The following is a 20,893-nucleotide window of genomic DNA, read 5'->3' as shown; positions in this document are numbered from 1 at the left end:
GCTAGGTAAATTTTTTTGATTAAATGAAACCTGTAAGCCCATGTTGAGAATTATAAAGCTGAATAATAAAAAAGTGCACCTTACTTATCACATTCATAATGTTAACAGTGCAACCCTGCTCTCATTAAGAAACTAGAGCAGAACTGTGTTTGGAATACCTGCGGGCATCTCAGACACCATAGCTGTGGCCACAACTAATGATGGTGCCAAGAGATTTGTTCCACTGAAAGCCTCAGCTGCCAGCAGCTGGCTTCCAGGCAGGCATCTGAGCAAGCTGGTAACCGGCAAGGGCTCTAAGCAGCAGTGCCTCAGGCGTCGCTTGTTCAGCCAAATCAATGCTTTAACTGTATCCTTCAAGGAACTGAATTTAACAGGACAAACGTCTATACAGTTCATGCCTTGACAGACACTAATAATTTCCAGAGATTTCACCAGTGCTCGTGAAAAGCTCTGGTGCCTCTGAAGGACAGTAGCATTAGTAATATAAGGGATTTCAGATAGATTCTTTTTTTCATGGTTTGAAATGCGGAGAAAGAGCAAAATGCTCTGCTCCTCCCCAAAGTCCTGTGGAAATGAAAACAAAAAAAATATGAGAGAAAATTCTTTTTTAAAAAATGCTTTAACGTGGACCCATTCCATATCATGTTTTCCAACAAAACTGTGCAGTAACATTTTTTGCACATTTGCTAATATTAAACCTGCATAGATCACAAACATAAAATTCCTAAACTGTTATAAAGCCCTAAACCTAACTTTCAGTTCTTTTTTAACTGAAAAAACTTTTGTAATGACAAATAATTGTAAAAAGGATTAGACCACTGAAAAAGTTTCTTGATGTGTATCTGCAACTTCCTCACTGGAATCACTGCCCCAATTAATATTTATAAGCCATGTTCTAACTTGAAAAACATCCATACCATTCATGAGTTTTAAAAGTACATGTTCTATATTCAACAGCTAGGATGAGCTCCTGCATATTGAATTTGGCTCCTGTAGCATTTTAAACACACAAACTTGTATTTCTTGCTGTGCACAGATCAGAAGGTGGGTGGTGCTATAAAGACTGGCATAGATGTATCAGTTTCATAGCAGAATTGTATGGGCAGCAATTTCTTACATCAAATAAAAGCAAAATGGGATAGGAAATTTTAAAATTTCAAAGTAATAATTATAGCACGATCAAGTCCCCAGAAGAATTCACTAATAAACACTCTTAAAAATTCTAATTTAAAGGACTTTGAAGCCCAGTGACTCAATTTGTGTAGGACTAAAACATCCATTCACTATTTAATCTGGAAGCAAACAGTAAGCAAAAGGCCAATTCTGAATCTTTATAAAGCACTTAAAAGAAAATCTCACCTCTGCAGCCGTACCGTGACAAACTAAGGAGGAAACATATCTGTTGCACGTATTTTTAAGACAAATATGTTTCCATGGATTGTACATAGTCAATACGAGCCTGATTCCGCATCCATGTTTTTGTCATTTTAAAGAATTTCTCTAATAAGAAATCACACATTATGTAATATATATGGCAACCCTCATCTATCAGTTGTAGATAAAGCACAAACATATGCGTATGTATATGTGTATATATATGCATATAAAAATAATTTTCTGAACAAAGAAATTCCTTCTTCAGTGATAAGGATTAACATTTAGTCTTTTAGATGTCATTTGTAGAAAAATAAAAAGAGAATATGGTCTTCCATTTGCAAAAAGGCCACAATCTCACTCGTATAAAAAATGTTATTTATACACGCACATACAAATTGGGGGGGCAAGTTATTTATCTCACAGTTCAACAGAAAAACTGTAAAAGCTTTGGGAATTTACTTTTCCATATACCGATGACTTATGTACAAGTAGTATGTAAATAACAGCCAACTAAATGCACTGCTCTAAGCAGGCTTGCTCGCTTGGCAGAGAGAAGCACATTCTTAAAATCTACTTTTCACTGACTTTCACTGCCTGTTCTTTCTCCCATTGAAATAATTGGCAAAGCTCCTTTTCAGAGGACACAATAAAGCCAGGGTGGGTTTTTTTTCCCCCTCACCATGTAGACAGCTCAAGCAAAATGATTTGCAAGAAAAATCATGGAAGTAGCTCATTTTGTCAGGACTTGCATGTGCTCAAACTAAAAATAAACTACAGCAAATTGAAACAAATAATAATTGATGTTTTGCATATTTCATGTAAAAGTCATATTAATGATCTGTCAAAAGATCGTGTAGGGAATCAACAGGAAAAAGTCAATGTGATACAACATGTCTACCAAAAGCCCCTCTGGAAACGTGAAGTCAAATCCCATACCAAATACCTCTCTGATCCAATTCCCCACTCACAGGACATCTGTGTGAATAATTTCACCGTAACACAAACCACTGGAGAAAGAGAAAAATCTGAGGTGTTTTGCATTCAGATCCTATGATGTAAACACTGCATCAAGGATACTAAACTGTTGGTAGAGGACTGCTGGTATAAATAGCAAGTAACATAAAAGACGAGAGGCGATTACAGATGCTGCAGCAAAAAGATGCTGTGAAAATACTAGAAATGGGAAAAAAAAGAAATCCAAGGGCAGGAGTAAATGATATTAAAAATATTATATGGAATTGAAGCATCTCAACATCAACTATTTCAACAAAGCACAACACAAGAACTATGGATGACTTTGGTCCTAGGGGAAAGCACCTCAACTCTGTTCTTCAAGCTCAAGCCTCCCTGCTCCTGGAAAGGGGACATCTCAGGCCCTTCCATCTGTCTTTATCCACTTCTTTCTTTCCTCGCTGTGCAGTCCTGCATCCTTCTTTTAACTAGCTGTGATGCTAAAAAACTTCTGTGAGACAGTTCAAATGACTAACAGCAAGAAAATACCCAGGTTTGGAGTAGAAGGTTTGAGGTGGGGAGAAGATGGGATTTTTCTGTTGGATTAAGCGGTGGTATCAGGAGTCCAGCTAGTAGTGCTTCTGGCACAAGCTGCATCCATGTGATGACTGGTCAGAGAGTTTGTTGCCACTAAAAGGGAGCTATCAGATCTGAAATCTTTGCTTATGCTGAGGATCAGAGCCCAGGTATGAGAAACACTTTGCTTGGCGTCCTAACATGGACAAACCACTAGATGATACAAACCTAAAGGCTTTCTTTATCAAGAACTCAGAAGGCGCATCCCCCTTCAAAACACTTTAAGGACGCTTACCCAGGTAGCCTCACTCTCCTGTCATCTCTGCGAGACAATGAAAATTTGACAAAGGGTTATGGAGATGCAGTTTCAGAGCTGTTGCAGAATTTTGGAAGATTATGCTCTTGTCTGCATCTCTTAACCCTTAAAAAAAAGACCACATGTAGCAGAAACATAACTTAGTAAGATCTTGGGTAGGACAGCATGTCTTGAGTACTCAATACTCAGCTTTGTGCCCATGTAATGCATGAGCAGACGCAGCATACTGAGTGATGCAACATCATGCAGGGATACACAAGCTACCTCAAGCAGCAAGAACACGGAGCTACACTGCCAGTGATGCCCTCTCAGAGCAAACCAGACCTGCTCAAAGTCACCGTTACCTACGTCCTGGCCCAGCACCAGACCAGTAATACTGCATGACACTGTGTGAACACACCAGATAATTTGGAATAGCTTAGGTATTTTTAACCACGCTGTGCAGTACAAATATGCCCTTAAGTCCTACTGTGTTACAAGGCTATCTCTGGGTGGACAGATGGAGCTGATTTATTCATTAGCTGAGGTCACAGTCTGTCCCTTTTTATCTAAAGAACATTATGAACAGTGTGGAAATGCAGGAATAGGGAGGGGTTTAAGAGATATAAAAACCTTGCTCAGTTCTTCAGAGCTCCAGAAGACATAACAAAAATCCCAACAGGGGGAAGCGCATTTCAAACACAGACACCCAGCGCAAGAGAGCTCTTGTTAATTGTAGTTCTTAAAAGGAAGTATAACCAGTGCCAGGGAGAGGCACAATATCACAGGTGACTATGTGACTGCCATAGGGACCAAATATAGACACCTGTCCAGCCTAAATGTATAATTTATGCAAACACATGTACACTGTGAAATACAGTGGCTAAGGCAGGATGCTGGTTGGTGTGGGAATAAGGAGCTAACATTTGCTTGCAGAGACAACATGGAGTGCCCACATCCACTGCATTTACACAAATTTCCAGTGTCCACAGATTTCTCTGAAATTTTGCTGGATGGAAGCCAGGCTGAGCCAAGGAGCTGAGCATGTTGTAAACACATGTTACTTTATCAATATATACAGATCAAGAAAGGAGGCCCACTACATTTGGAGAAGACAGGAACTACCATCAGATTAAAAAAAGCCCCAAACCTTATCATATATGTGGCTGACTGGTGAACTGTTCAGGTTGTAACATAGAGCTGGAGGCAGTGCAGACAGCTGGCAGCTCGGGGCTTGTGATTTCCCCTCCTAACATCTGCAATAGGATCAATACTTAAATAAGTGAAATTACTAATTTAACAGTAGAGGCTAGTGGAGGTGAATCATAAGACGTCTGGCTCTTCAAATGAGAGTGAATGCTCATTTTAATGAGGATTTTACTACGCTGTGTACTTATTTTGGAAAAGTTCAAAACGTTTTGGGATTCGGGATAGGAAAACGGACCTAATGTATGTTTCAATACAGTACCTTCACATGCGTTGAACAGACATATCAGAGAAAATGTTTGATTACTCTCACCACCAAGACTTTGAATTCAGTTAAAGCATTAAGAGTGAAAATGGCTATGGAGCTTTTGAAAATTCCAGATTAAATGCATTTATTACAGCCACCAACACAGAATACCCTACTGATGATGTATAAACAGGCAAACCATAACACACAGACAACTAACATCTCAACAGGAACTATGTAACAGCCTTGTCTGTTAAAATTGATCACTGTATAGAAGTGTTCTCAATGCTGAGTTTGAAAGGTCCCCATCATTTAAACATAAGCACTTGTTTATGTTGAAAATAGTTGATTTAGCTATGTCCTCACTCCAAAAGTTACTGAAGCTGTTAAAAAACACCCCAACCAGTCACACTCTCCTCTCCTCGAACAAGATCTGTATGCCTTTCAAACTAAATATTCAAATATGAAGTTTCATGCTCAGAGGAGCTCAAAGTTCCAAAATACCTAGAGGGATGGAAGATTTCACCAGTTTGTCACATCAGAACATTCTTTTAATTTAGTCAAAACAGATTGGTTCCTCCCTCCACCCCTTTTAAAAAAATTATTATTTTTAAGTGAAAAAGCATAAATTGCATACTTCAGAAAGCTACACAGGAGATGAAACCAAGCAAAAATAAGTGACTGTCTAATTTTTAAGATATCCATCCAGCAACAGAACTTATTGATGATTCCTTGTAGCTGAAAGCTATATGGCTGCTTATATAGATTTAAAAAGAAAAGAGAGAGGGAGAGACTTTCCTTTTCAGGATGAAGTCCTGTCCTTACGACATGCAAACAACATCCTTATGTGGAAAGGGTACAGACTGATGAAATAAAAAAAAACTAGATTCGGATCCGTTTTACTTTTAAGAAATTAGTGTATATTTGGACCATCAAAACATATCTGTATCAAAGCAGCAGTGCTTTAATTACTTCTTCCCAGAGTCTCAGCTAGACAGTCATGCAAAGGTGTATTTAGATACTCCCAGCATTTGTTTTAGTTTGTTTCACAAATACCTTTAAAGTGTTTCAATATATTTCCTAATGCATACTCCAAAAAAGCAGCTCAAGAGATTAACAACAGAAATACCACAAATTTAATTCAACAGAAGAAATGAAATGGCCAAAGACTTCATAAATAGAGCACAAGTTTGGGAGGCGTAGCATAATGTTGACTGTCAATAACTAATTTCAGTGATTTCATTTATTGTCCTTATTATCTCAACTATTTTAACAGTAAGTGCTGAATCTCCTATATCTATGTTGTAAAATGAAGCATAGTTGTACCCTGCATTTTCATAGTGCCCTTGATATTCAAAGCACAACTCCAGCCGATTTCCACGTCAGCTGTGGAGACTGTTTCTGCACATCTGATCTTTGCTGACAACGCTGACATCCAAAACAAGAGGAACACACAATTAGTTGCCAGAAGTTTGGCTAAAGTAGATTTTTTAGGGTTATAAAGAAGGGATTCTTCTAAAATTATTTATTAACACAGAATTCAGTTCTCCAGGTTGGAACTCGGCTTCATTAACAGCAAGACCATAAGAAAGAGTTAGCAAGACAGAAGTCAAATAGAGAGCTGGTCTGAATGGCACCACTTCAGCTTTTTTGCAAAGTACTATTTCACATATTGAATGAATCAGAGCTCCCATGAAAAAAACGGCATAAGCCTATTTAGGTAAAAGTGCACTAGTCTAGCTTTTCCCAATGTTTGGATGCTTGCCTTTGCATTTCTGAAGTCCCTATAATATGGTTTTAAAAAATTACTCCAAAAGGCTGAAAAAGTAGAACTCGGCTATACAAGACCATTCACTAAATCCAACTCAACCTGCATCATGGTCAGGCTTCAAACCTTTAGGTTAATGTACAGGCGTAACTGTTACTTATTTTCCAAATGGCTTAGTAACGGGAGTAGACATGAGAAGCTGCCCAGAGAGGCCTCAGGGCTTAGACAGAAAAAACCCTTTGCTTTCTGCTCTTGAGTGTCTGGTACCACAGCGGCTGGATGAACACACGCAAAGCCTGTTGTCAGTATTGTGGCATATGCACTGCTCTGTGACAACAGAGCCATGATGTGATGAAGATGCCTAGCACTGCTGGGTTTTCAGAAGATTTAGTTGTCAGCTATGGTTCTGTTAAGTCAGTGTATACTAAGATTATCAAACTCCTTACTGGAGTGAAAATTACTAGAAGAGCAGGAGATGCATCTCTTACCTCAGGATAACACCTCAGCAAAATGTCAAGTTCCAGAAGAAAACCGTGTACTCAGTTAGGATCTCTTGATTATATTAGAACAAATCTAATTGCTGATCTAGTTAGATTACATTTTAACAGCAGAGTATGATCTCAGCCTGCAGACACCCAGGCCAGGAAGATGAAGTCTAGCAAAGTTACAAGCAACTGAAAATGGGTTCTTACAAAAATAAGTGAAGCAACTTAAGCATAAGAAGCATTGGCAGTTCTACCCATAATTACTTAGAAACCTCTATTTCAGAAACAACCACTTATCCTCCTTTCCAGGATAAAGTCATGTATGGACATTAAGCATTTATGAAGACAATCAGGTACATCTCAGAATCTATACTCAATTCACTGAACATAATAATTAATAAATAAACCCAAGAACCATGAAAAAGAAAGAACATTATAAAATACTTGGTTTTTTTAAAATTCCTTTCATGACAAACATAGCACATATTGAATTCTTCCTATAAAGTCTACCTTTTTATATTGACAGTGAAAAAAGTTTAACAACTAAGTGATGTTTAAAAAGCAAGTCAATGAGGAAAAGGTATTACACTCAGAACTCTAGTTGGCTGGAATAATTTTTAAAAACAATACCTAAAAGGGTAACTTTTGGTTAAAAGAAAACTGAAGTTAAACACAACTAAAGTAGTTGTTTAACATCAAAACAATCAATAGAAGCATGGAAGCAAAATTCCTTAGGGGATTTAAAGTATGGATAAACTGACAGATCGACTGTATCTGATAAATCAACTAAGCAGCAGCCTAAGGGGGTACTATCCTTCAGCCAAGCATAACAAACTCCTGCCCATCTAATTACAAAGTTTAAATAGCGTTTTTCAGATATAACACATTTGTGTCCCACAGCGGGGATACAGTAACAGCATGCTTAGTGTCAGCTCCTGCAGCTTACATGACAGGCAAGAAATGGTGAAGCCTTGGTAGATGTTCAGAGTCGGCACTGTTCTTATGCAGTGAGTAAATGCACGGTCACTAGACTCTTCCCAGGGCTGGTAATTTCATAAGTTACAGAAGTTTGCACTGAAATTTTTCATCACCAAAAGTGGTATTTCTCAGGGGAAGTTTTAGATAAATATTAAAATATCTTGGACCATTTAGTTTCCTTCATATAGACTCTGTGCTTTAATCAGTCAAAAGCTTGAATTCCCACCTATGATTGTTTTTTCCCTATATGCAGACAGAAGAGGGGAAGAAAACCTCACATTTTAAGCAATTAGCATAATCTCATGTTTCAGTGAGATCATCCTTCCTCATTATCCCAAAATACTGCAAATTACTCTCCGATATGACTAACCTACTTCTGCAAAGCACTAAAAGTCCTAGGGCTATCATTGAACATAACAAAATTGATGCTTGCAAATAACAAAATCAAATCAACATTTCTAATTCAGATGGATGCATCTGGTCTAGGAAGTGAGAAAGACAACAAGGAATTTGAATTGGTCTTGTCCCTGGAGTTTGGGTTTTGACCTTTGATCACTGTGTTTTAAACAAAGCAGAATTCATTAGTCAGTACCCCCAGCTGTTCAAGAGACCCAGCTGGATACCCTGTCCATGAATTAACTACTTCTAAGAGTAAACTGGGATCATGACGGGCTTCCAGAAGGAAAAAGTCAGGGACTAGCGTTTTAAATTGATGAACAACAGCTGCTTAGAGCAGAGTTTTGGAGCCATTCAGTGTCTACCCCTTTCCAGTTCTCGACAGCCAAGTTGCATCGTAAGGGAGGTGAAGGAAGGCTATGTATAAAGCAGAGATATATTCCGGATTGCCATCCCTCCTTCACCTATGTCAGACATGCACAACAGAATAAACACCGTCTGCAGTGTCCAATTCTGTTCTGCTGGAAGCATCTATCTCTAGCTCTAGGAAACTCATTTCACAGTTAAACTTCAGGAGACAGGTGACATTAACAATAATGAGCTCCAAACAAACAAAAAAAGGGGGACATCCAAAATACAAAATACCTATGTCATGACAGTCTGAGACAATAGATTCTAGAAGCTAATGGCTAATACAAATGCCACCAGTAATTGCGCAGACATAATCGCTATGAACCTCTTGTTTTACAAATTCTGGCTAACAGAAAATCATTCTGCAAAAGTTGAAGAAGTCTGCAATGGCCACAGAAAGTTACAATGGCATCATAGCTACCATAAATGAAGCAGAAATGTTTGAAGTGGTTGAAACAGATGATCCTAAATTCCTACTAATTATAAAGTCTATAGAAAACACAGAGTGGACTGAAGCTGGCTACTGAGGAGTTTCTGGTTTACATGTAATTTAAAATAGCAACAGACAGGGTAGAAGAGCACAAAGGTAAACACTAAATTTCACAGCTCTTATAAAATTGGCTGCTATAGAGTTTTTGTAAAAGATTAGAAATATTTATTCCTGGATCAAGCAGTCATTCAAGCAGGAAGAGAGCTTTGTAGCCTGGCCTTCCTCAAAATTTTTTACATCTTCACCGTCTTTGGGTATAGACTCTGAAAAAATGCTTTGAAATTGCACACTCAGTTCCCTTTCATGATCAGAATTGTCCATTGGTTATCCCCAGTAAAAGGAGGCCAGAGCTGCTTTCCACAACTACCACTTTTTGGGGTGGTTGGTTTCATGTTGCAGAAGCTCAGCTTAGGGCTGCGTATATACAAAACAGAATTACCACGTGCTGAGCCGACAACATGCAAAGTTACTGTGGCTGTAAGTAAGAAAGCATAGTCATCTGCAGAGTGGCACTTTCAGGTGGAATACAACTGACAAGCTCCATTGCAAGAAGAATGGAATTTAAGGGTTATACATTATTGATTTTTTCCCCTCTGAGGAAAAGGAATCATTACAATTCTAGAACAAAACCAAAAGATGACAGATCATACGTTAAACCTATTAGAATAAAACAACAATATCCTAATATGAAATATGGAAGGGTACTCAATTCTTGTAATACCTTACTCCATAAAAATAACTGTCTTCACATTTAATGAAATCATACCAGCTGCTTCCTCCTTATTCTACCTGTCATCATCCTGTTGTGGTTCCAACCTGGACTACATATGACCTTCTTTTGGTTAAAAGAAGCAGCTATGCAAAATATCAGTTGCATTTCTACATCTCTCTGAACAGTGTGTATTAGGTGAATAAGCACCCCTAAATCTGCAGTTCTTACAAACAGTAGTAAAGATCATCAACGTTACACATCCAATGCTACTGCACTCTCCAATTGCAAGAGAGGACAGCAACCATAGAACCATTATTTAGAGACTGAATTATTACAAATTATTTTGGAATTCATTTGAGTCACAGTCATAAACTTAGTATTTTTAGTACACTAGATATAAAATAATCTCTGGCAAAGTCAAAAGAATTTATAATACAGTTAAGTGTTAAAAAGAAGTCATGAATAACAGGGAAGGCAAAAACCTGTGTTTGTTTCTATGTCAAGGGGTAGTATGTATTTCTGGGATAAACTTCAGAAAGCGTATATTAACTGAGGCTTTTTTTTTTAAGCTCATGCATACTATATACACACAAGGCAACAGAATTCATTATGGTTGTAAATAAACTATTTTTTAAATTTGACACTACAGATAGCTCTGTCAACAAATTAAAGTAATAATAATGGCTGCAAGCCTGCTCTTTACTTAGTACATTTATCCTTTGAAAGTCATTACTATCTCTTCAGCAAGCATTGGTCCTCAAAGTATTACAGAGGTCCATCTAAGAGGAAAAATAGAAGAACACTCAAAATGCTCAAAGTTTTACTGATATTTGCAAAGCTCAGGCATCTGAAGCCGATTCTGTTGTCAGCCAACATGTCTCGACCTGTAACGATTCAACATAACAAGAGATCTAAATGCTCCTAATGCTAGAAAGGACAACTTTTAAAGTTAAACAGAAAATATCTGAGCAAACTATTTTTCCTGAGTGAAATAATTTCCCTCTCTCATCAGAGATGAACTCACCAGGAAAAACCAAAAATACGTAGTATGTTATCTTCTTAACATTTTATTCAATGTGGAAATGTTTACTGGACTATGGTTAACTCTTTCAGATACAACATCATATTTCATTAAATTTTAATTATATCACGAGTTGATACTTAGAACACTGGAAGCTAAAGATGACCTATGAGGGGAAAAGAAAGGCTAACTCATTTTTATGACTCACAAAAGTAGACCAGACTCAATGATTACCACGATGAGGTTTACTCTTCCCTGTTTATATCAAGTTTCGTTTCTGCACTTCCTAGCAGTCTCCTTGGAAGATCAGGTATCAAATTCTGTTGGTCAGTTCATCCACTAAACATATAACCAGTTAAGCAATTTTTGAAAATCTGGTGAATATTCATGTCCGGAATCTTTCTTTTTCTAACATATGCCAACTTAAACACTAAGCTACTTCTGTTTCAGAATAGCAACGACATATTAGCAAGAAATGTTGCACTGGCACAATGATATTTACATTTCCCACCTTTTGCTAGAGAGGAAGGAAAAGGATGAAAACAGGACATCCATTGGGTTAACAGGAAAAGTAGGAAAAAGCCTGATTAAAAGTACCCAACTTTGCAATGAATATATTCCATTCAGTAGACAGCTGGGAGACACATTTTAATCAGGTTTCTAGCCAAGACTCTAGGTATCTATGTCTGTAGTATTTTCTGCATTTGTTCTTTAATTTAAAAATCATAGAATCATAGAGTATCTTGAGTTGGAAGGGACCCATAAGGATCATCAAGTCCAACTCCCTGCTCCTCACAAAACTACCTGAAACTAAACCATATGACTACCATCCAGATGCTCCTTGAACTCTGACAGGCTTGGTGCTGTGACCACTTCCCTGGGGAGCCCGTTCCAGTGACCAACCACCCTCTCAGCAAAGAACCTTTTCCTAATGTCCAGTCTGAACTTCCCCTGACGCAGCTTCATTCCATTTCCTCATGTCCTATCACTGGTCACCAGAGAGAGGTCAGCACCTCCCCCTCCACTGCCCCCCTCAAGGACAGAGTAGACTGCGATGAGGTCACCCCTCAGCCTTCTCTTCTCCAGGCTGAACAAGCCAAGTGACATCACCCACTCCTCATAAGCCTTGCCCTCTTTTCACCATCTTGGTTGCCCTCCTCTGGACACACTCTCATAGTTTGATGTCCTTCTTGTATTGAGGGGCCCAAAACTGCACACAGTGCTCAAGGTGGGGGCGCACCAGTGCAGTGCAGAGTGGGACAATCACCTCCCTCGACCAGCTAGCGCAGCTGTGCTTGATGGACCCCAGAGCACGGGTGGCCCTCTTGGCTGCCAGGGCACACTGTTGACTCGTATCAACTTGCCATCAACCAAACCCCCAGATCTCTTTCCATGGGGCTGCTCTCCAGCCTCTCATCCCCCCGTTTGTACATATAACCAGGATTACCCTGTCCCAGGTGTAGAACCCGGCACTTGCTCTTCTTGAATTTCATACACTTGGTGACTGCCCAGCCCTCTAGCCTATCCGGATCTCTCTGTAAGGCCTCTCTTCCCCCAAGGGAGTCCACAGCTCCCCCTAGTTTAGTACAGTCCGCAAACATCATGTACATTCGATCCCTGCATCCAGATCAGTTATAAAAACATTAAAGAGCACTGGCCCTGGGGAACCCCACTAGTGACTGGCCACCAGCCTGATGTAACCCCATTTACTATAACTCTTTGAGCCCGACCCATCAGCCAACTGGTCACCCAACATGTTATGGATTTGTCAAGCTGCAGGCTGGACAGTTTATCCAGAAGGATACTGTGAGAGACAGTATCAAAAGCTTTGCTAAAATCCAGAACCACCACATCTACTGGCTTCCCGTGGTCCACTAGATGCTTGACCTTGTCACAAATGGAAATTAAGCTGGTTAAGCAGGACTTTCCCCTCGTGAACCCATGCTGGCTACGACCAATGACTGCATTGTCTCTCAAATGTTTTTCAGTAACTCCCAGAATAACCTTCTCCATAATTTTACCAGGCACTGAAGTGAGACTCACAGGCCTGTAATTACCAGGGGCTTCCTTCTTACCCTGACTGGAAGCTGGGACAACCTTTGAGAGCTTCCAGTCAACTGGGACTTCTCCAGATACCCAAGACCATTGAAAAATAATGGAGAGGAGTCCTGCGTAACATCGGCCAGCTCTTTCAGTACGCTGGGATGAATCCCATTGGGCCCCATAAATTTATGTGCATCCACGGGAGCAGCAAGTCTCAAACAAGTCCAGCGTTGGCTGGGAGTTTATCATTCCCCCAGTCACGGTCTTCCAACACAGGTCTCCGGGGGTGCCAGCACCCATCATCGGTGTTAAAGACAGAGGCAAAGGAGGCATTAATTGTCTCTGCTTTGTCTATGTCCCTGTTTGTGAGGTGACTGACCTCATCAATGTTATCTCTGGTCCTCCTTTTGCTGTTAATATATCTAAAAAAGCCCTTTTTGTTGTCCTTTGCAGTGCTGGCTGGCTTAAACTCTAATCAAGCTTTGGCCACGTGAATTTTCTCCCTACAGTGGCCAACAGCATCCCTGTAGTCCTCCCGCGTCATCTGTCCTTGCTTCCAATATCTGTACACTTTCCTTCTCCACCTAAGTTCTAGAAGAAGATCCCTGCTCAGCCAGGCGGCCTTCTGCCCCTCTTGCATGACTTCTGACACTTTGGAATTGCCGGCTCCTGCATTGCTCTTAAGAGATGGCTCTTAAAAAGTGTCCAGCATTCATGGACCCCAATACCTTCAAAGGCAGATTCCCAGGGAACCCTACTAACTAGCTCCTTCAGCAGCCCAAAGTCTGCTCTCCCCATATCCAGGGTCAACGTTTTGCTGGCAGTTTTCTTCCTATCACCAATGATTTGAAACTCAACTACTTTGTGGTCACTGTGACCAAGCCAGCCACCAATCACCACTTTACTCACAAACTACAAATCTAGGAGGGCACCTTTCCTAGTTGGCTCCCTCAGTACCTTCACCAAGAAGTTATCTTCAACGTGCTTCAGAAATTTCCTGGACCTGCTTGTGTCCGCTGTATGATATTCCCAGTTGACGTCTGGGAAGTTAAAATCACCCGTAAGGCCAAGGGCAGCTGAACTACAGATATCCTTTAATTCATTGGTGTCGTTGTCCTGGCCGGGTAGTCAATAGCAGACTCCCACAACAAAACCCACTAATATATATATATTTATGAACTAGTATATATAAAAAAGGTAACTTTTTACTTATACATGCATACGTATATGCATATAAATGCCATAACACCTCATTCAGAACGGCCATCTTCATTCTGACTGCTTCCCTCATTACACAGATAGAAATACAAAGGTCTTTCCAGTGCACCCAAAAGATTAATAAATGTTAAAAGAAGGAAAAGTCAAGAACCCTCTATACAAAGCTCCCTTAAACCAATAAGACATTAATATTAACATCCAGAGGACATCTTCTAGGACAATACAGATGGACTAGGTGAAAAAGAAATTCAGGGTGTTATAGATTCGGTTTTGGGATTATTATTATTATTTTAGGGCCTTGAAAATCTATTTGTGAACTAAGGTTCCATTTCAGTCAGGGCCACACAACTGCAAAACAAACGCCATTCCTCATATAGAATCTTCATAAGGCCAAAGTCAGACCTTCAGCAGACCATGCTCAGAAGTTAGCGGCTTGTTTCATACAAGATTGTTTTGCACTGAAGCAACAGTTATGGGATGCTCTATAAGTAAAGGAAAGATTCAATATACATCCTAAAGAAAATCTTTTCTTAATCAGACCACAGGGAATGCAGTTAGAGCAAGGGACTGTTGGGATTAGCAACAGTGTCTAAGAATCATTTTCTGTGGACTGACAAATTTTGCATACCTACTCAGCCAGGATTTTTTCCAACTTTATATAATTTTAATTTTATGCTTACTTCTTATGTTTCCTTAGTGCAGTTTGACATGATGCGTGCTTGTAACCTCATCGCCACTGTTGCTCTGACTGCTGGCCAGCTCATCTTCGTCCTGGGCCTGATGGAGCTACCTATAATTTCTCAGGATACCCAGTGGTGGGAGGAGGCCATAGCTGCCGTTTTCCAACTTGCCAGTAAGTCCACTTCTTTTTACTGATGGAAAAATACTTATTCTTTATTAAATCCAGGTGGAAAAGAGTTTCTTACTTTATAAATCTTTCAAGTGACAAAGAATAACAAAAAGGCCTAAATCTAAAAGTAAGCTCCTTGTCTCTTAAAAGCTCTCCCCATGAGATTCTGCAGTACGTGAATAGAAGCTTTTATCTTTGATATATCAGAATGAGTCTTCTGCCAACCAAGAAAAACAAGCCTTTATTATTTCCTATGAAACCAGGAAGACAAACATGAAAGAAATAAACTGGATGCAATGTAATCCCACAATTTAGCAGGACAAAATATACCAAAGGAACTGTTTGAAAGCAGAGCAGAATGGCCAAGCAAATTTCTGAAGTCTTGCTGAAATCTGATTATTTGCTTTTAGCTAAATGAATTTTACTCAATGACCATCAGCTGGATTTGATCGACAGATACATCTGCAATCTAGCAGAGAAAACTGAAGTCAATTCATAACATTGACTGCTATAAATAAAATTCCCACAATAATTCTCATGGACACAGACTATATACAGAAATGAGTGAGGGGAGGAAGAAGCTGTTTTATCACAATTCTGTATAGACAGCAGTGGCAACAAACCGTTTGCCATTTTTGCAATAATACCTTTCTTTACTACATGAAATAAGTCACTCAGTGTTCATTACAGCAAGAGTCCAAACCTATAAAATATCCATGCATGAAATTGTCATTAATGGAGTATAACATTCAGGCTGCTTAAAAGATCTGATTAAAAATATATCATTATTATTAATGTAAGCAACAGGTTATAATAAAGTAACACCATATTTAGAATGTTATAGACCTACTGGGACATCAGGTTTATACTGCTGCAAGCTCAGAATCTAGCCTAGGTCATTTAAATATGGGCTTCACAGCAATAAACACCCATTAAGAAAGACAAAGCGGAAATCCAAACAAGAAAAGACTGCAGAGGTTCTGTAACTCTCAAAGCATCTGATCCACCTTCCAGGTGCAGCAAGACCCTCAAGCATCAGTCAGTGCTACCAAGACACGCATATATAGCCTTGCCATAACAGGACTTCCCTACAGCCTCTTCACGTTCTCCATGAACATTGTAACTCTGCATACCTTCTGAATAGTTATTCCTAATCATCAGCATGATGCCTGCTTTACTCTCAACTCCCTCCCACCCTCCCCAAAACTCGACATGTTTTTTCCCAGAGAGGAAATGCATTCTGGCCCTGTTTAGATGTGTTGTTTCATTGACAAACAGCACAGTGGACAGCCATGTGCCTTTCTTCTACCAAGGCTGCTAATTTTAGACTGGGCTTTTTTTTTTTTCTCCCCTGCACTGGAGTCTGTTTTAAACACAGTCAGAGAGAGACTGAAGGGCGCCAGGATATCCCGACACAGGAGAAGGAAATGCCTGCTATTACCTGTTATGCAAGCTGAACCTTGAAATCCCCAGTGCTGGGAGGGGAGAGGGGAGGAAAGCCAGAGTCAGAATGATTAACAAAACACTAATGAGAATGGCTGAAGAAGCTGTTGAATTGAGGAGTTCATCTGCCTGCCTGTGTTCAAAAGGTGTGAAGAGACGGATCTGGTAGCTCATGACAGTTACAAAGACATTGCGCTATATGAATCAAAGGTCTCCCATCTGCAGAAATAATACAATGACTTTGGTGGCTATCCCTGCCCCCTTCCCCATCCACCTTTGCAGTTATGCCACGCTCTCCTTCACCATTGTCAGATGGTTTTCTGCCTTGCAATCAGTAACATGATATTAATTTTACATCCCATTATCTTAATGAAAGTCTTATATTTAAACAAATTATTTCCTGATATCCAGAATGACCAGCTAAAGTCTTATGGAATGTATACTTTTGAAAAAAGATGAGTCATCATATCTGCCATTATCCCAATATAAAACAGACTTCTTGGAGACCTCCCTAGTTTTCCAGGACAGTGTTACATCAACTGCTGACTACCTGGGTAATCAAGGATCTGTGCTCACAGGACAGGCAGTTCAGTGTACAGCTTGCTCTGACAAAAGAGGCTGTCTCCTCTTTCACAGAACCCAACATGTGCTCTGTAATGTTGAGCCACTCAAACTGGCCACAAAAATCAGCCGCATCCACCAAATGCCCTGGATTGGGCCCAGGTGACAGCATTTTATACATTATGGCTGAAATGTCTTCAATATCAAACAAAACACATAAGCAAACTGTGAGCAAGTCCAGCATTTCTGTTGCTCTGATGAAGTATTGCTGCTACATCTAGAGACCAAGACTTCTTGATTGAAGGGGAAGGGAGCGGCCACCCCTTATCCTATAAGCCTCAGCCTCTGAGCCTCTACTCCCAGATGGTAACCTCTCATCTATTTTCAAAGTAAAGCAGCAGTATTAGGCAAAAACATCAGAACAGTGGATACAAAGTTTGTATTTAAAGGCACTTTGTCCATGTAAAACAGCCCAAGAGAATCACTGTGAAGCTCTCCCCTACTTCATTTTAAGGGTTAAAGCCAATGTACTTTAGGACAGACAGATCATCGGGGTGAGAAGAGCAAGCAATATTTAAAAATATAAACACTTAGATCTTATTAAATATCTCTTGAGTGCTGGCTGCATAATTTCTATATATTACACTTTCAAATACGTTACTGAAAACACAAGCACCCACCTCCCTTTTTTTCCTTTTCAAAATCCAAATGATCTGGAGAATTGTTCTGCAATTGCTTGTCCTGTCAATAATTTCAGAAAAATTTATCTTGAATCATGTCCCCTGCAATTCTAATTTCTGTTTGATCTCTAACTTTCATCCTGGAATATGCCAACAAGTGCTGAAGGGAACCACAATGGTCACTGATAGAATGAAAACTAATATTATGGAGGAATGCTTGAGTATATGGCTCAGAGTCACAAAGTCAACCTACAATTTACTTATTTTTAGTCAGAGCTTACCCACTGAAACATTAAGTGTGGTTTCATTACAGTTTCCTGAGGTCTGAACAAAAGTCCTTTTCATTTTAGAAAACAAAGTGTACTATGTATTACCTTCCAAACCCTATCACAAGTTCAAATCGACCATCTCTGATCCCAGTAGAGCTTCCGACGACTCCAGGCTCCACTGCTTTTTCACTTCTGCCACCTGCACGAGCATTTGACAGTCATTCAAAAAGGATGGACCTCTGACAGAAAATAAAGCCCCAGGAAGCAAAGAGGAAGGAAAGAAGAGAGGAAACAGCATTGCCCCTGGGACAGCAATGGGATTCACACAGCTCCAAAGCTCCGCAACCTCACACCTCCTGGTTAACAGGAAAGTGAGCTGTTTGCTTTGGGAAAGGCGTGTGGTGAAAATGGAACCAGCACTGTATGTGGAATTTTGTGTCAACACTCAAATTTCCCTCTAGAGGGTTTTGGGTTTTCTGGTTTTTTCCAAGGAACTGTTACAAACTCAATGTGCTGAATATAGGATGGACAACAGAGCTGATAGAAGAGCAGCTGGAAAGGGAAATCCATACTAACAGGATAGGGAATAAAGAGCACTTCAGAGAAAATTAAACTACTACAAGAAGTAACCTGTTAGACTAGATGAGACCTTAAGGGACTCTAGCTATGTCTCTGATCTTGAAAAATGGTGATTATCACAGACTTCAGAGTAAAATGTTAGAAACGTAATGGGGAAAATCCAGGACAAAATATCCCTTACATTAGATCTCATCCTAGTTTCTGAAAGTCCAAGATAGGAATAAACCTGAGTCATAATGATTAATATTCTTGCCAATCCATTTCCAGCATTAAATTACTTCAATACATAATATCCCGAAGATTAAAATATTTTGTGTTCCTACTGAGCTTGTCATTTACAGCCAAATAAATTACAATCTCACCTCACTCTTGAATTTCAAGCACTGCATTCCAGCTTTTCCTACTGTGTTTTTCTGCTGACACTGCGTTTCACTCCAGACCCCTAACGCATCACAGGAAATATGAGTTCACACATACTCTCATCTCTGTGCTATTAAACCTAAAGCAAACGATTGTTAGACCATTTACCTTCTCTCTTCTTTCTGGGTACTACAACTTTGGACTGGTTGATATCCAGAAAATCTTAATGCAGCACACACCAGCAAAGCTGCTATTGGAGAATATAGCTGAAGACATTCACAATGTGATCCTGATTTCTGTATTACTTCCTTCCACCTTTTTCCTTCACGACACCCTCAAGCCAGATCTGTTCTAAGATGAAGTCTATGGAGTTGTAAACTTAATGCTTCCTGAAAAGGAAGCAAATAAATGAGACACTGTAAATAACCTAAAAACCATAACAAAAAGAGAGAACTTGACTGCTTGATTTGTGCTAAATGTTTTCATTATTTCTTCTCTTTATTTCACCAGTACCAAATTTGCATGTTCTTTCTGGGGCCTGAAAACCTCAAAATAAAATTAACTTGCTTTCACACATTTGCAAAATGAATGGCATTTGCAAAGATCTTAAAATATGGAAGCCCATCTCACTTATTTATGACCAAAATGGTTCATGTAAGCAGCTGAACCAGTAAACTGGGAAGGGCGGTAGCTCACAAGAAGGGTGTTGAACACTTCAACTGGTATAACTGCAGCAGGGAGAAGATCTGCATATATTCTTCATGTTTAAATGCTAATATGAGCAGCAGGCGATTTGTTGTAGCATCTCAGTGTCAAGGGCATGTATTCTGATTAGAAATACAATAACAAATATATTACCAGATAAATATAATTTGGCTATGCAAGTATAAGGAACATGTTTTATGACAGACACAGCATTAGAAATAATGCAGTAACACAGAAAGCATGTGAAATGAAAAGTTCTTCAACTCAAACTTTCACTTCATTGGTTATGAGCATGCATATTATATACACATGGACGTGCCTCCTAAAATGGGTTTCAAACTGAGTTGCTTGGCTAGATCCACAGTTACGCAACTCTCACCCTTTGAAGCATCAGGAGATGGACACTGCCTTATGCTGACTACATCTCCCAACCTTACCAGGTTAAGGACAAAGAGGGACTGACAAACTCAAAGAACATCACAAGTGGAAGGCCACTGTAATTCAGTGGTGAAAAGTGAAGGACAAGAGGGTCTTATCGCCCCTGAGAAGCTTTGCTACTCATAACTTTTTTAATTCTAAGAGATGCTACATTCTACCAAAATCCTTGGAAGGAAATTATTATTGTACTCAACAAGGTACAACTGACAACTCAAACACAACTGAAGTCTCTGTGGCATTATAGACCAAAGCAAGCATACTTCTACAACTTTCAGCCCAGTACTACAATGAAGAGCACACAACTATTACAGAAGCTCCACATATGCCTTGCACTCTAACAACTCTCTTGTGCCAAGCTGACACAGGGAAAGGTGTTATTTGATTAATAATTTACCTAAGTCCTATAGCAATCACACTTCGGGAATCTATCTCACTTTAATAAATATGGTTGAGCTCCTACAAGCAGCTTATTCAGGCTTGTGAGTCACTGCAGCCAAATCATTCCCTGTAAACGTTTACAGGGTACACAGAGTAGGAGGGTGAAAATTTTCCCCTCCCTGTTTGCAACAAACAACCAAACCAAAAACAAACTATCGCAGAAACAAAAAAGTGACTGTGAGAGCTCTTTTAAAATGCTAAAAATCTGTAGTTGGCTTGCAGCCAGCTACAGTCAAACAGGAAATTCAGTATACAGATCTGAAGTGTAAGTTCAAAAAGTAACAATCTCCCAACCCACCCCCACTCACACAGTCAATACTGTCCCAACCAAAAGTCTTCCTAGTGAATTCGTTATCTGTTTCCTTCCCCAACGGAAAAGCACCCCCCATCCAGGCT

General features: G+C 39.6%; 2 protein-coding genes across 3 annotated transcripts in view; one reads left to right on the top strand and one right to left on the bottom strand.

Annotated features, from left to right (window-relative positions):
* IFT140 (intraflagellar transport 140) overlaps positions 1 to 20,893 on the bottom strand; it is an 89,078-nt gene that overhangs the window by 22,764 nt on the left and 45,421 nt on the right. The gene's annotated exons all lie outside the window — the stretch shown is intronic.
* Positions 1 to 20,893, top strand: part of TMEM204 (transmembrane protein 204) — a 34,126-nt gene that overhangs the window by 3,686 nt on the left and 9,547 nt on the right. Inside the window, exon 2 of the mRNA XM_075105859.1 lies at positions 14,872 to 15,027. Within this exon, the coding sequence (XP_074961960.1) occupies positions 14,872 to 15,027 (156 nt within the window). The remainder of the gene's footprint in view (positions 1 to 14,871; positions 15,028 to 20,893) is intronic.

The sequence above is a fragment of the Phalacrocorax aristotelis genome, chromosome 10, assembly GCF_949628215.1.
Source record: "Phalacrocorax aristotelis chromosome 10, bGulAri2.1, whole genome shotgun sequence".
Taxonomy (NCBI): Eukaryota; Metazoa; Chordata; class Aves; order Suliformes; family Phalacrocoracidae; genus Phalacrocorax; species Phalacrocorax aristotelis.
This window is presented reverse-complemented; position numbering and strand designations above follow the sequence as displayed.